At 38.6% G+C, this 17,591-nt stretch overlaps 1 protein-coding gene across 1 annotated transcript in view; it reads left to right on the forward strand.

The window, feature by feature from the left end:
• The window catches only part of LOC124603708 (rotatin), a 417,493-nt gene that overhangs the window by 200,584 nt on the left and 199,318 nt on the right, over positions 1-17,591 (forward strand). Inside the window, exons 18-19 of the mRNA XM_047136418.1 lie at positions 4,625-4,888; positions 7,814-8,055. Of these exons, the coding sequence (XP_046992374.1) occupies positions 4,625-4,888; positions 7,814-8,055 (506 nt within the window). The remainder of the gene's footprint in view (positions 1-4,624; positions 4,889-7,813; positions 8,056-17,591) is intronic.

The following is a 17,591-nucleotide window of genomic DNA, read 5'->3' on the forward strand; positions in this document are numbered from 1 at the left end:
TGCATCCATATTAAAATAATGTGCCGAATCGGTGCTCGATCATAGACCTTCTTCTTTCGTGAGAAAATGCCGCCCCTTCAGTTCTAATCTGGTGAGGGGTGCGAGAGATTTCACTGGATGAATTGCAAATGTGGCGAGACATTGCCTGAGAAAAAGAAGGAAGCAAGTTGGTTAGCCTTCCTGCAATAAAGCAGTACCCGGAAATTAAACGCCAGCTCACTTCGACAAAAATAGAAGAGAAGTTCGGTCATAACGTTGCTATGAAATAATAACAATATATTTGAAATAAATAACAGAAATACATCTGGTTAATACACTTGTTGAGAAAGAAAATACATACTACATTTTTTTAACTGTTCTCGATCCTACAGCCGATGAACCCGACTAGAAAATGCTAGAAAGAAGGCGAAACAGAAATGAAATTTTCGTATACAGATAGTCGTGTGTCTTGTCAGTTGGCTGCATGCGTGTATGGCACGAATGAAACATTGATCTAACAAGAGACCTGCATCTATTAATCACCTCTGATTATTCACCTTACCAGTGCTTGTAGGTTAGTGCGAAAACACTATGTATTGTCCCCATAGATGTAATTAAGATACGCTTAACAAGTGGTCTTTGCTGCAAAGATATGCATTAAAATATAAATAAAATAACTGTCTAAGAGATAAATGATAACCGCTATACCTAATTATCTACATCAAACTGAAAACAGTGTATCGTTGGAGAACCCAAGGCAAGAGGGAATATTCCTCGCTTATGTTGCTCGGAATTTGCGTAATACTGTGTCAACTGGAGGGATATGGCATAACACAAAAGAAAAATAAGGCATGTAAACGGTGTTGAGAATACGAACAACACTTTAAACCCGTTAAACAATAGATACGAATATACATATAATCAGCGATACATAAAGGCAGTAAAGAATTACACAGAATACAGGATACAAGAGGACCTAATTCACAAATCTTACTCTTGCAAGTCACTGTCTTGCACAACACCATTAAGAGAAAAGAACTATCGTTTGCACTCTGTACAAATTACACAGTTACAGAGAAAATGGATCTTATGTGCATCCATTATATTCACAGATATCTTCTTAGTATTGAAGAGGGCAAAATAAAAGAAGAAAAAAAAGAAATTCACAATTACTTATCACTAGCGTCAGTTTTTAAATGACAGTATAATGACTGATCAAGAAAATGATCAATCTTTTTAAGTCATTCTACAGGAAATAACGTGACAAATTCATTACCTTTGTCGGCAAGCAGTGCTTCATTCTCGAACAAAGAGCTAGCCTCCTTGCAAGTTCGCGTCATGAGACTTACGTCGGATCGCTCTGCTGACAAAGAGTATTGTTCAAGTAAGCTAAGAGACCAGGTTCGAGACGTAATTAGGCGCAATGGTGTAGGCTGTCAGAGAACTTGGTTAAAACGTGCACTTCATTGTAGAGCGGAATTCTAATACGGACCAACTGTGGTCTAGTCCCCATAACATTTGAAATGTAGATCCAATGTCTCACACGAAAATCATGGCAAGCACTGAAATCTGTGTGTGTTTTTTTTTCAGTTTTGAATCAGAAGGATCTTACAATTTCCACTTTTAGACTTTCCTTTCTCTCGTCAATGAATGCCTTCCTCAAAACGGCGTGGCCTCTTGGAACTCATGCAAAACTTTGACTGTCGGGAAAACGTAATCCCAGCAGTTTCACACGACGTGCATAAGCCTGAGTGGAGATTGCAGGAGCTGTTGACAGATACTGTCAGATTAATTTTGAATTGAGTCATTAGGCATAATTTAATTGTTCAACTGGCAAGTGTATTTTCCAAGTATGTAGAATTACTGCTCTGATTTCTAATGAGAACACAGTTTTAGTATGTCAGGAAGTTGAATTACAGCACACATATCGTAACTTCGGGGTTCTACTACCCATGACATACATTGTACACTACAATGCTTGCACTAATTCATATCCGAATTGCTCGACTCGTATCCCCGATAAAAACAGTCTCTCGCATACTAACTCTTTTAGGAGAAAATTTTAATCAAGACACTTTATGTTCACGTCAGTACACCAAATGAAATACACGTGTACAGTTGACAATACGAGGACATAATCTTGGCCCCGATATTGGGAATCATCTTGTATGTGCTTGAGTATTGTCCTGCAAAATGATGGTCAAGTCCTACAGAAAGTGTCATAACTTCTGTCTCTACGCTGTTCATTTTTGGAACACAGCCTACGACCAGCTTAGAGACAGAAGTGATGACACTTTCTGCAGGACCTGACCATCATTTTGCAGGACAATGCTCAAGCACGTACAGTGCAAGCTGTTACTGATTTAGAATGAAATTTTCACTCTACAGCGGAGTTTTTGCTGATATGAAACTTCCTGCAGATTAAAACTGTGTGCCGGACCGAGACTTGAACTCGAGACCTCTGGTTCTTCGAGTCACACTCCACTATAGAGTGAAAATTTCATTCTAGAAACATCCCCAAGGTTGTGGCTAAGCCATGTCTCCGCAATATCCTTTCTTCCAGGAGTGCTAGTTGTGCAAGGTTCGCAGGAGAGCTTCTGTGAAGTTTGGAAGGTAGGAGACGAGGTACTGGTGGAATTAAAGCTGTGAGGATGGGGCATGAGTCGTGCTCGGGTAGCTCAGTCAGCACTTGCCCGTGAAAGGCAAAGGTCCCGAGTTCGAGTCTGGGTCCGGCACACAGTTTTAATTTGCCAGGAAGTTTCATATCAGCGCACACTCCGCTGTAGAGTGAAAATTTCATTCTAGTATATAACGTTTCTGTGGCGGGGGACACGGATAACAGTGCAGTTGTTGTCGTAATGCAGAAATTGATTGATATATCTGATGTCCAAAACGGCATGATCATTGGCTTCAGGGTCAAGGGTGGAAGCATTTCAGAAATGGGTAAATTTGTAAAGTATCCATGTGCTGGTGTGGTTAAAGTATACAGTACAAGCCAACATAGTGCTATACTAAACCAGCACTGAGGTGACAGATGACTGGAATGGATGATGCCTGCAGAGATGGTGAATAGAGTGAACAGACATGCTTCTGTTGACGAACCCAGATGAACTAAGGAGCTACCAACAGTATCTCCTCAATATTGCTCAGCGAACATTGCTGCATATCGGCTTCATGGGCTTCCACAGCAGATGCCTGGTTCGTGCAGCTATGCTGACTGCTGCTCATCAGTGCCGAAGGCTGCAATTTGCATGCCAGTACCTCAGCTGGACTTCCACTGAGTGGCAACGGGTGGCCTTTCCAGATGAATCATGTTTCATTCTCCATTGGACAGATGGTTGTTGGCACATATGACCCTGCAACAATTGTTGTGAGGGTTCAGATTGGAGGAGGGAGGGTTATGGTCTGGGAAATGTTTTTGTGGCATTCTTTGGGTGTTGTCATCATTCCAGAAGGTGCAATGGATCTGGACAAGTATGTATCTATCCTTGGGGACCACGTCCACCCCTACGTGCAGTTTGTTTCTTCTTCGGCAGAGTGGAATCACCAGGAGGACAATGTAATGCGTCACACAGCTTGCAGTGTATATGCATGGTTCAAAGAACACCAGGATGAGTTTATTGTACTCCTCTGATCACCAAACTCCCAGGATTTATAAACCCAACTGAGAATCTGTGGGACCACCTTGATGGGGCTGTTCATTCCATGGATCCTTAACCAAGAAACCTACACAGATGACCATAGCACTGGAGTCAGCTTGGCTGCAGATCCCTGTTCATATCTTCCAGAACTTCACTGGCACTCTTCCTGCAAGCCTAAACTCCAAAGGTGACAGGTGGTCACATAAATGTGACTGGACCCTGTATAAATTCTTGCTTTCAGGCTTTTTTGCCCTACAACTCATTCATATCTCCTACAAATTTCTTATTAAGTAGCTGTGCCTGATAGATTCTGTGCATAAAAATCTTCAGTCTTTAATATATACTATTTTCTCTATGTAAAGTAACTTTAGAACACCTGCTAATATAGTATTCTGCACAGCATGCTAACTTGTGAGACAGTAAGGTGAGCCTCAACCGGATCAGATCCGCAAGGCTGGTTAATGACTGTGGTTGGTGCGTTGGACAGCCTAGGTGTGGTTTTAAGGCAGTTTCTCACACTGGTTTAGGCAAATCCTGAGCTGGTCTCCGCTGTCGGGCTCAAAGAATACAATACACAGGCAGTTAAAATGTGATCACCACACATGAGTTTCTAGCAACAAAATTAAATTAAATAAAAAATTGCCAGAACTTGAATTCAGTGGAGCAAGTACTAGATGGGGATTTTTTTTTTAAAAAAAAAAAAAAAATGTAACTTTAAAGCCTCATTATGTCACAATAAATAGTACAAATATCGATTAAATTTCGGTTGAACTAACAGAAAGCTCCATGGCTTATGTCAGATGAGAGCTCTATGTTCCTCATGTCTTTTGTTTGAACCAGTTTAGTGTGTAGTTCTGTTGAATACTGTTTAAACTTAAAAGATGATTTTTTCAATATTTTCTTGTGTTTTATGTTTAGTATACAATTCAACAATGTTTTTTTCTTTACAATGTGCTTCATAAATAACTGTGGTTGTTACATTGTCTGTGATATTTTCTGTCCAGGCACAGATGGATCTGCATGGTGCATTTGGCTGTCAGATTTCTTTCGGGAGGAACGTCAGCCTCTTATTGGACTTCTGATGTTGGATATGGCTAGTGACCATGACAGTAGAGGAGCCCAGGTAGAGCTTTGTAATTTACTGTTGTTGCTGTACAGACAGTGCAGTCTGCTTGCAAAACATTTGGAGCCAAGAAAGTGGGCAGCAGTTATTCGTACAATCATACGCAGCCTCCACTGCAGTGACACGCAACATTTCTACAATCTAGGTGAATTCCATTATTTCAGAAGTTAAATTATCTAAGTAGTGCCAATGTACACACATACTAAGAATTTCATGATAATTCTGAATATTTGATCAAATATCTTACAAACTGTCACAAAATTAGGCACTATCCTACTTACAGCATCTAACACTTCAGAAGCCTTTGTAACAGCTGAAGCTTTTGTAACAGCTACAGATTCCTATAACATAAACTGCACAAGATTCTGGGTGTAAGAAACAGCAGTTTCGAACTATTTGTACAACACTCACTCTAGGTGATTTACCCGATAGAGTTAATATTGTCCCTGATGGCAGGTGCATTACTCCAGAAAATCCCAAAGATTTTCAGTGAAATTGAAATATGAATACTTTGTGAGGCACTCAAGATGTGTTATAGCTCCTGAGCATTCCCTACATCAGGTGATCTCAATTTCAGCTTGGTGGCCACAAAAATTGCCTTGCACTTCATTAAGGGGAAAAGCTAACTGCAAAAAATTATTTCAGCACTTTGATGTCGCTGTTCACATTAATTGTACTTGTTACCTGAACCCATCTGTGTCGTTACAATCATGAACATAGTATGGTCTCCTCCAGCTTGCTCTACCATTTTCATGCCATCTTGCCTTGAAGTTTCCTATCACAGTATCAGTCCTCTGTAACCTGCACAGCAGTTACTACATCTACCATAAACACTTATGTCTTCTGAGAGAATTAATTTGGCCATTCTGCTTGTTCCATGACTGGAATTTCGAGGGGGAGGGGGAGGGGGGCAGGGTTGGAGTGTTTCTTCATCAAATAAACTAGGTAAGGAAGCAGTCTTTTTAAGCTGTGATCACTACTCAGCAGTGTGCTTTTTAGGCCAGTAAACAGGTGATAACTAGTTCGAATAAGCTTTTATAATTAGGCTATTTTTTAACTATTTCCACCCCAGAGTTTGGATTCTCTTCACTGTAAATGTATATGCCAGGAAAGGGCTATGGATATGGAGAGTCATTTCTGCTGTTTCCAAGGCGGAGTGTTAGTCATTGGGAACGTATAACTCTGATGCAGGGTTGAGTGCCGAGGTACTGTATTTTATCTAATGTGGTGAGTGCTAACTTAATCCCACTTCGATGAAAGGTAACACTGTAATCTGATTGAGACCAGTGATCAGTGCAGGGTGAGCTTTGTGGCAGGATGTGCACCCCACAAGGGATCAGCCAGTGCACAAAGATTACTTATTGCTTGTTCTAGCCTCAAAAGATGATTGCTGATGTGGTATACCATGTCTATAATTTGTGTGGCCCATGTCAGGAGAGATTATGTAGACCACATTTCACTGTGGATGCTTAGCTGATGTAATGCTTCTTGTGGCCATTTTGTGATTTATCAGGTAGCAAATGTTGTAAATCCTATTGTGTTGTAAATCTTGCTGAGAGGCAAAGTTATGAAACTGTAACTGAACCACCTATTAGTTTTATGCATACTGCACTAGTTCCAGTGGTATTTGTACTGTACACAGTAATGCAGTTACTGGTATGCTGTAGTTTTGTGGAGAAACGAAGTGGTGCCTTCATTCCCATCTATTATTTCTTCTTTAATTATTTTATATTTGGAGTGGCTAATATGGGAATTAGACTTGAGTCTTGCCTCTGTAATCGCCACAGGCAATGGATAACATGTAAGCATCACATAGAACAACGTTGCTCTATTAGATCTCACTGATCGTGTGTTCCATTGGAGGTTTCTGAATCTCATCGACTGTATGTATGTGTAGGAAAAATTGGATTGGGGTTCCTAGCTTTGTTGGATGTACACGTTGGAGTGAACTCTGGATTCTGCTAAGATTTTTTGACATTTCCAGGACTGGTTGAATAATTAAACATTTATTCATTTTGCAAATTAATTATTCATAATGCCTAAGTTACCGGAAAAGTGTAAAATGAGGTGTGTAACAAGATCAAGCCTTGCACACAACCTTGTCTGTTTATGAAGACCATAAAATGCAGTGTTGCTTATTTGCGATGAACATATAACTTCACTTATATATGTAAAATGATATGTCATGAATAAATATTTCGCATTGTACAAAATGGAAGTATACCTGGTGAATGCAGTGGCAGTTCACATAGCAATCTGTGTCAGTTTTTCGTACATGGAAGCTGAATTCTTTTGTACATATCATTGGAAAACAGCTGACAGATACTTGCAACGCGACTGTCTTCCATAGTTTTTAGGAACTTGGAGAAAAACAGCCTGGAATGTACCAGCTGTACAAAACTGTTAACTTTCAGAATTTGAGCATGACATTGTATGGAGCTCAGTGAGGGTTTGGAAAACACAGTCTGTAACTACAGGATATATTGATTCCTTTTTAGGTGTGTGGAGTCCTATATCCACTGCATGATTTCACAATTCATGTTTGTATTAACATTACTTCTCCCTTTCTTTACATATGCAGTAAACTGCTATATCCTTTTGAAAAGCAAACTAGTTGGTTTACTATTATGTCTGAATATATATCAGTCCTTTCCCAGCATTCTGTTATGATGAATGAGGCAAAATGTGTACACATAACAGTCTCTCAAGAAAGAGATTTTGAAATTTGCATCACAATAACGCCAGCGTCTTGTCAAAGATCAAAGTAGGCTATGAAGTAGATCCATGTTGTCCCGCACTGTGATCTGTTAAACATTAAACTACACATTTTAGAAGTTGGATCTCCAAAGTTGAACAACTATTTATAAGAAAAAATTTCACTGTAACAAAGACTTCCATTATTGATGTCCCTTAATTCTGGGCACAGAATTTCAGGAGAAAACCATGTATTGAATTCAGGGATAAACAATACATACTTGCATACAGACTAATTTTTAGTTTTTATTGTTCTTCAGTCCATTCAAATCTCTGACACTTTTTGGATCTGTATACTTTTCTGTTTCTTTTACAGCATTCCTGAATTCAATGCTGAATTGTCTTACACAATTGACAAGTGTACGAGGCTGGTCTGATTCTGTGTCTGATCATCTGAACTCATTTGTGAGATGTCTTGTGGAACTTGTTAAGGCCTTTCATTGTGGCAAGGGTGGTGATGGGTCTGCTTCCTTCATGGGCTTAAGCATATCACAGAGAAGTATTGTGTGTCTCAATCACACAATTTCTGAACTGCATCACTTTCCACCAAAGAATGAAGTAAGTAATCGAAATTAAGTATTATGTGAATGTAAATGTTTCCTGTAACTGTGATACAAAGTTTATTTAAAGTTTTAATTGTAAATTACTGTACAAAGTTTTGATATCAGGAGCATCCAGTACTTATTACCTCACGAATGCAAGCCTCAGAAATGAGCATGTGAACTCTGATCAATTTTTTTTTTGCTTTTATGATACAAGGTAAGAAATCATCTTTAGTTTCATTACATCAGAATAATGACCTCCTCCTTATTTTGTTACAGGTTTAGTCATAATCAGGCATAGTGTCCGATATTGTGTGTTACCACATGGCACTCTATGGTGTACTTATTTTAAAGTGACCAATAAGCAAGATTTATTGTAATTAGGAAATCTGCAGTCACATGGAGTGACCTTTAATTTCCAATGAGAAAACTGGGTAGGCCAATCTGGAGGATGTAACCTTGAACAATGTACCATTTGTTTTTCTCAAGTTAGAGGATCTTCTTAGTGTGTAATGCTTGCACATATACAGTTCAGAACACTGGATGTTAGCAAGAGGCCAGAGTTAAATATAACTAGGGATTTGCCTTCAAGTTTATCTAATGACTGCACGTTATGATGTGAATTTATTTTATTTAATATTAATTTTTTCCAACCCAAATGCCTTTCTAAACTTTTATGAGAGAAGTTGCAGTGCGGTGCAGAAAGACTGGATCAGCCACATTTATTTTAGTTCTTCGTCAGTCCCTCATATTAAAAGCTTGTAAAATCCTCTTGGGTAAAATATTCCGGAGGTAAAATAGTCCCCCATTCGGATCTCCGGGCGGGGACTACTCAAGAGGAGATCGTTATCAGGAGAAAGAAAACTGACATTCTACGGATCGGATCGTGGAATGTCAGATCCCTTAATCGGGCAGGTAGGTTAGAAAATTTAAAAAGGGAAATGGATAGGTTAAAGTTAGATATAGTGGGAATTAGTGAAGTTCAGTGGCAGGAGGAACAAGACTTTTGGTCAGGTGATTACAGGGTTATAAGTACAAAAACAAATAAGGGTAATGCAGGAGTAGGTTTAATAATGAATAAAAAAATAGGAGTGCGGGTTAGCTGCTACAAACAGCATAGTGAACGCATTATTGTGGCCAAGATAGACACAAAGCCCATGCCTACTAACAGTAGTACAAGTTTATATGCCAACTAGCTCTGCAGATGATGAAGAAATTGATGAAATGTATGACGAGATAAAAGAAATTATTCAGGTAGTGAAGGGAGACGAAAATTTAATAGTCATGGATGACTGGAATTCGTCAGTAGGAAAAGGGAGAGAAGGAAACATAGTAGGTGAATATGGATTGGGGGGAAGAAATGAAAGAGGAAGCCGCCTTGTAGAATTTTGCACAGAGCATATATCATAGGTAACACTTGGTTCAAGAATCATGAGAGAAGGTTGTATACCTGGAAGACTCCTGGAGATACTAAAAGGTATCAGATAGATTACATAATGGTAAGACAGAGATTTAGGAACCAGGTTTTAAATTGTAAGACATTTTCAGGGGCAGATGTGGACTCTGACCACAATCTATTGGTTATGACCTGCAGATTGAAACTGAAGAAACTGCAAAAAGGCGGGATTTAAGGAGATGGGACTTGGATAAACTGAAAGACCCAGAGGTTGTAGAGAGTTTCAGGGAGAGCATAAGGGAACAATTGACAGGAATGGGGGAAAGAAATACAGTAGAAGAGGAATGGGTAGCTCTGAGGGATGAAGTAGTGAAGGCAGTGGAGGATCAAGTAGGTAAAAAGACGAGGGCTAGTAGAAATCCTTGGGTAACAGAAGAAATATTGAATTTAATTGATGAAAGGAGAAAATATAAAAATGCAGTAAATGAAGCAGGCAAAAAGGAATACAAAGTCTCAAAAATGAGATCAACAGGAAGTGCAAAATGGCTAAGCAGGCATGGCTAGAGGACAAATGTAAGGATGTAGATGCTTATCTCACTAGGGGTAAGATAGATACAGCCTACAGGGAAATTAAAGAGATCTTTGGAGAAAAGAGAGCCACTTGTATGAATATCAAGAGCTCAGATGGAAACCCAGTTCTAAGCAAAGAGGGGAAAGCAGAAAGGTGGAAGGAGTATATAGAGGGTCTATACAAGGGCGATGTACTTGAAGACAATATTATGGAAATGGAAGAGGATGTAGATGAAGATGAAATGGGAGGTACGATACTGCGTGAAGAGTTTGATAGAGCACTGAAAGACCAGAGTCGAAACAAGGCCCCGGCAGTAGACAACATTCCATTAGAACTACTGACGGCCTTGGGAGAGCCAGTCCTGACAAAACTCTACCATCTGGTGAGCAAGATGTATGACACAGGCGAAATACCCACAGACTTCAAGAAGAATATAATAATTCCAATCCCAAAGAAAGCAGGTGTTGACAGATGTGAAAATTACAGAACTATCAGTTTAATAAGTCACAGCTGCCAAATACTAACGCGAATTCTTTACAGACGAATGGAAAAAATGGTAGAAGCGGACCTTGGGGAGGATCAGTTTGGATTCCGTAGAAATGTTGGAACACGTGAGGCAATACTAACCTTACGACTTATCTTAGAAGAAAGATTAAGAAAAGCCAAACCTACGTTTCTAGCATTTGTAGACTTAGAGAAAGCTTTTGACAATGTTAACTGGAATACTCTCTTTCAAATTCTGAAGGTGGCAGGGGTAAAATACAGGGAGCGAAAGGCTATTTACAATTTGTACAGAAACCAGATGGCAGTTATAAGAGTCGAGGGGCATGAAAGGGAAGCAGTGGTTGGGAAAGGAGTGAGACAGGGTTGTAGCCTCTCCCCGATGTTATTCAATCTGTATATTGAGCAAGCAGTAAAGGAAACAAAAGAAAAATTCGGAGTAGGTATTAAAATTCATGGAGAAGAAGTAAAAACTTTGAGGTTTGCCGATGACATTGTAATTCTGTCAGAGACAGCAAAGGACTTGGAAGAGCAGTTGAACGGAATGGACAGTGTCTTGAAAGGAGGATATAAGATGAACATCAACAAAAGCAAAACGAGGATAATGGAATGTAGTCAAATTAAATCGGGTGATGCTGAGGGGATTAGATTAGGAAATGAGACACTTAAAGTGGTAAAGGAGTTTTGCTATTTAGGGAGTAAAATAACTGATGATGGTCGAAGTAGAGAGGATGTAAAATGTAGACTGGCAATTGCAAGGAAATCGTTTCTGAAGAAGAGAAATTTGTTAACATCGAGTATAGATTTAAGTGTAAGGAAGTCGTTTCTGAAAGTATTTGTATGGAGTGTAGCCATGTATGGAAGTGAAACATGGACGATAACCAGTTTGGACAAGAAGAGAATAGAAGCTTTCGAAATGTGGTGCTACAGAAGAATGCTGAAGATAAGGTAAGTAGATCACGTAACTAATGAGGAGGTATTGAATAGGATTGGGGAGAAGAGACGTTTGTGGCACAACTTGACTAGAAGAAGGGACCGGTTGGTAGGACATGTTTTGAGGCATCAAGGGATCACAAATTTAGTATTGGAGGGCAGCATGGAGGGTAAAAATCGTAGAGGGAGACCAAGAGATCAGTACACTAAGCAGATTCAGATGGATGTAGGTTGCAGTAAGTACTGGGAGATGAAGATGCTTGCACAGGATAGAGTAGCATGGAGAGCTGCATCAAACCAGTCTCAGGACTGAAGACCACAACAACAAAATCTGCACACACAGGTGAAAGGAGGTATCCTGTGTGTCGACTGAAATTGCTAGTACCATGACAGAAGTGTCAGAGTAAATCAGAAAATTATAAAAAGTGAACATAAATTGACATGCTGTCAGTGCATAGAAAGGCACCACAAAAAACAAAATAAGAAGATCCTTCCCTCATGAAAATGAAAAAATAATGTGTGTGATAGTCAATTCAAAATATCCAGAACTTCTTCAAGAGCTTGAAAAGAAATATAAATCACTTGATTGTAAACATCAACTATGCCTAGCTAGTGTTGTCATTCCTCACAGAAAATGGGGTGTGGCACTAGGATGTGATTCTGATAATACTATCAGTTAGGCAAGACAAAAAACAGTGACAAAACTTCTAATACAGATTCAAAAAAGAACTTTACAGTGCAAAACAGCACTCCCACTTTGTGCTGAAATTCAATCAAGAAAAAGCTTTTCCACACACATTCAGGTCAATATATGTACAAAACATTGCATCTTTGTGAAAGGTAAGCCTAGTGCCAGATTAAATTCAGTGATTTAGAATTTTAAAACAAAAACATTTCACCTGAAAGAAGCCAATTGTATTGTGATTGTAGGCGGTGGCCGTTATGTACATAATAGTGATAGCAAGAGAGCTCTTCAATGTTTTAGAAGTTTATTGCCAAAACTAGTTGATATGAATGTCATTATCACAAATGTGCTGGTGTGACATGTTTCACCACAATGGCTGTTGTGATGTAATCAAGCCTAATACACATTATAAACTCTCTGATACTGATTGGTAATGATATTTACATTTGTAAGGTAAAAAGCTCACGCAAAACTATGTATACTAAAATTCCCTATTTGTTGCAGGACATTTCTGGTAGAATGTGCATATTTCGTGCCTTGCTATTTACATTTTATTTGATTAGGATAATTTAGAAGTTTTAATGCAAAAGTACATAGATCCATATTCTGCTAAGTTTTGTTGAATATTTATCAGTTAATCTAAATAATGTCTTTGGCTGCAATTTAAGTAATTTAAATTCTTTGTCATACAAATGTAATTGTTAGATTAGATTAATACTTGTTCCATAGATCATGAATACGACACTTCGTAATGATGTGGAACGTGTCAGGTTAATAAAAGATGTCTGTACAAGATATTACATTACACAAAATATTGCATGACACTAATGTTTAAGTTGGTTTTTCCCCCTCCCGTAATTTATATCTAAAAATTCAGCCAATGAGTAGAAGGAGTTGTCATCTAGAAATTCTTTTAATTTATTTTTAAATGTTGGTTGGCTATCTGTCAGGCTTTTGGTGCTGTTTTGTAGGTGACCAAAGACTTTTGTGGCAGCATAATTTACCCCTTTTTGTGCCAAAGTCAGATTTAACCCTGCATAGTGAAGATCATCCTATCTCCTGGTGTTATAGCTATGCACACTGCTATTACTTTTGAACTGGGTTGGATTATTAACAACAAATTTCATAAGTGAATATATATACTGTGAGGTTACTGTGAGGATCCCTAGATCCTTAAATAGATGTCTGCAGGATGACCGTGGGTGGGCACCAGCAATTATTCTGATTACGCGTTTTTGAGCAATGAATACTTTTCTACTCAACGATGAATTACCCCAAAATATGATGCCATACGAAAGCAGTGAATGAAAGTAGGCATAGTAAGCTAATTTACTGAGATTCTTATCACTAAAATTTGCAATAACCCTAATAGCATACGTAGCTGAACTCAGACGTTCAGCAGACCATCAATGTGTTGCTTCCAGTTTAACCTCTCATCAATGGACACAGCTAAAAATTTTGAAAATTCTACCTTAGCCACAGACTTTTGTTCAAAGTCTATATTTATTACTGGAGTTGTGCCATTTACTGTACGGAACTGTATATACTGTTGGTCTTTAAATATGTCTGCTTGTGTCTGTATGTGTGGATGGATATGTGTGTGTGTGCGAGTGTATACCTGTCCTTTTTTCCCCCTAAGGTAAGTCTTTCCGCTCCCAGGATTGGAATGACTCCTTACCCTCTCCCTTAAAACCCACTTCTTTTCGTCTTTCCCTCTCCTTCCCTCTTTCCTGATGAGGCAACAGTTTGTTGCGAAAGCTTGAATTTTGTGTGTATGTTTGTGTTTGTTTGTGTGTCTATCGACCTGCCAGCGCTTTCGTTCGGTAAGTCACTTCATTTTTGTTTTTATATATAACTGTATATACTGTGTTTTATCAAAATTTAAAGAGAGTCCGTTTGCTGCGAACCACTTAATAATTTTGTGAAAAACGTCATTTACAATTACATCACTTAGTTCTTGGTTTTTGGATGTTATTACTATACTTTTATCATCAGCAAAAAGAACTAACTTCGCATCTTCATCAATGTGGAATGGTAAGTCTTTAATGTATATCAAGAACAGTAAAGGTCCTAAGACCGAACCCTGTAATTGTTTATCTTTCTCTCTCACAACTGGAAGAGTTGTGAGAAGTAATTATGTTCTAGATGCTTTAGGAAACAATTGGGTATTTAGTTATTCTAGGCAGTAGACATGTTTTGTGTACAGTTGCAGTTTGTAGCTCAAGGTAGCAAACAGATGATAGTTGTTGTCAACCAGCTGAATTGAAGACTTACAATCTTGGAAAAATACATATTTCTTCAAAGAGAAGAACTTGAGACCATAATATCCTTGAGAAGAAGACAATGAGACCAGTAAAAGAATCAACTAAGTAATAAAACTGTAATTTATGCAAGTGGATACATCTTTCAATTTGATCCACAAATGACGTAACATCTGTGCAGTGAATATGTCATGAGCTAGATACTCATTAATGAAAGAGCATGTTACATTGTATGTAAATAAAGAAATTCAGTACTAAAATTTAAGCTAAAAATGCTGTGTGATAAGTTCAAATGTGCACATTTGATAGACATAAGTAAAATGAACCCTGATGAACACACAACCATGGACTGCATATACACAGGAAGGGAAAGGTCAAGCTAGTTACCCGTATAAGTGAACTATGTAACCCCCTGATTAGGAGGAGGGTCCAATTGCTCTAGGCTACAAACATGTGGCTTTTTTAGGATAAAGGATCATTACACTAATGTTCAACATGTAGTTCAGATGCGCCTTAATTCTGTTAGTTTGGAGAACAGACAGGCTGTGAAGTAAATAATCAGGCATTGTAATGTGTCCTAAAGGCACAGTTAGTTGAACAGGTTACATATTTCGTGTGTGTGTGTGTGTGTGTGTGTGTGTGTGTGTGTGTGTGTGTAAAGAAACTTAAATAACAATATTATGAAAAGGGTCATTGCTACTCACCTTTTAGTGGAGATGCTGAGTTGCAGATAGGCACAACAAGAAGACTGTCACGCAATAAGCTTTCAGCCAACAAGGCCTTTGTCAAAAATACACACACACACACACACACACACACACACACACACACACACACAGGACAGCAGTCTGCCAGCTGAAGCCAGACTACATTCCATCCTGGATTTTCCATTGTTTGTAACTTAAATAATGTACGGTCAAACGTGGTGATTTCGGACATTGGGGCGAATTCGGACAGTATTGCTTATTAGCTCTTTGCCACTGCATAGAAACAAAGAGTTACTTATTTTAACGTCTGTGCACCACTTATTTTAAGTGCAAGATTGCATTTATCACTTTCCACAACTTTTATTTTGCGTCAATTGTTTCCCTAGATGAATAATTGACGAACAGTCTCAGTGTTAAAAATCCATGCTTTATTGTAAAGTGGAAACTTTCTGTCATTGCGTCGAGTGGGAAGTTATTGTAACCGTAATTGTCGACATGCTCATTAGCTAACTGCATTGAGACAATTTCTGTACTAGTTTGTCGAATTTCTCATGCAAGGTTATAAAATTACGAGAGTTTTTGTAAAACTGTGTACTGTGTAGGGTGATTTTGGACAATGCCAAGAACGTGTAAGAGCAGGAGAGGTGCTACAGTACGGTGTAATTTTGACCCGGAACTTTTAGATAAAGCTGTCCGTGATATTCAGAGTGGTAAATTATCGTACAGAAAAGAGTGTGATTTGTATGGTATACCTAAATCAACCCTACAAAATAAAGTGCAGGAAGCACATCCGAAAAAAATGGAAGGACAGCCAGTGCTAAATAAAGAAGAAGAAGAAATGTTGAAGCAAGGTATCTTGAGGGCTGCACATTGGGAATTTCCCTTCACTAAATTGGATATTAGATATTTAGTTAAAGGCTACCTTGATAATTCTGGCCGAAAAGAGAAGAAATTTTGTAATAATTTGCCATGAGAAGAATGGGTGCATTTATTCCTCAAACGAAAGTCAGAAGATCTTTCCGTTCGCTTAAGCGAAAATATTAAGTGAACAAAGAGACTGTTAAGATGATTTTCTCCAATATCAAGGCAAAGCTGGAAAATCTGCCACCTAGCAACATGATCAACTGTGATGAAACCATCATTCCGTATCACTTATTCATAACAAAGGGCTACCTTAAAGTGTGTAAAATGTCACCATAATCAAATAAAAAGCATGTTGTTGTTGTTGTTGTTGTTGTTGTTGTGGTCTTCAGTCCTGAGACTGGTTTGATGCAGCTCTCCATGCTACTCTATCCTGTGCAAGCTTCTTCATCTCCCAGTACCTACTGCAACCTACATCCTTATGAATCTGCTTAGTGTATTCATCTCTTGGTCTCCCTCTATGATTTTTACCCTCCACACTGCCCTCCAGTACTAAATTGGTGATCCCTTGATGCCTCAGAACGTGTCCTACCAACTGATCCCTTCTAGTCAAGTTGTGCCACAAATTTCTCTCCTCCTCAATCCTATTTAATACCTCCTCATTAGTTATGTGATCTACCCATCTAATCTTCAGCATTCTTCTGTAGCACAACATTTCGAAAGCTTCTATTCTGTTCTTGTCAAAACTATTTATCATCCATGTTTCACTTCCATACATGGCTACACTCCATACAAATACTTTCAGAAACGACTTCCTGACACCTAAATCTATACTCGATGTTAACAAATTTCTCTTCTTCAGAAACGCTTTCCTTGCCATTGCCAGTCTACATTTTATATCCTCCCTATTTCAACCATCATCAGTTATTTTGCTCCCCAAATAGCAAAACTCCATGTAGAATTTAAAAAAAAAAAAGGCAGTAACTGTCCGAATTCACCCTCTATATGCTGTAACATTGGACAGAGATTTAAAAACCACATGTGCCCGAAATCACCCCAATGCATGGGGTGACTTCAGACACTTTATTTAACTGCCTCAGATAAATATACCTACACATACACTTTCTGGTTCTGGGATGTTTTATTCGTTACACATGTACCCTACCACTTCCATAGCAATCAATTTAATCTAACAATATATACGAAAGTTACAATCAAAAAACAACAAAGCCATCTGAAATCACCCCGTCTGACGGGAACTCAAACAAAGTTCTTTATTTCAACAAGAATTTACTACATGCTCACCACTGTACACATCACAGTCCTATACAGAGTCTGCTGATGATCTGGAACAGAATACATGGACATCGTTCAATCATAAGCTTGACAGTTTGTCCATAAGACAGAGTCCGTTAGGTAATGGAGTCCAGAGTGTGACACAAAGCAATAAATCATTAGTCTGGAGGTTAATCTATAAGCAGATTCCAAGTCACACTGATGTCAACAACAGTATACAAAACTTTATGCAGATGACGCACAGTGAGATTCAAACACTAATTGGCTGCAGTTTATGTCAGACCTCATTTACAGTCCTGAATGAGTGGAACTGGCCAGCTCGAATGGTGCTGCAGTCGTGT

The sequence above is a fragment of the Schistocerca americana genome, chromosome 1, assembly GCF_021461395.2.
Source record: "Schistocerca americana isolate TAMUIC-IGC-003095 chromosome 1, iqSchAmer2.1, whole genome shotgun sequence".
In the NCBI taxonomy this organism is placed as follows: domain Eukaryota; kingdom Metazoa; phylum Arthropoda; class Insecta; order Orthoptera; family Acrididae; genus Schistocerca; species Schistocerca americana.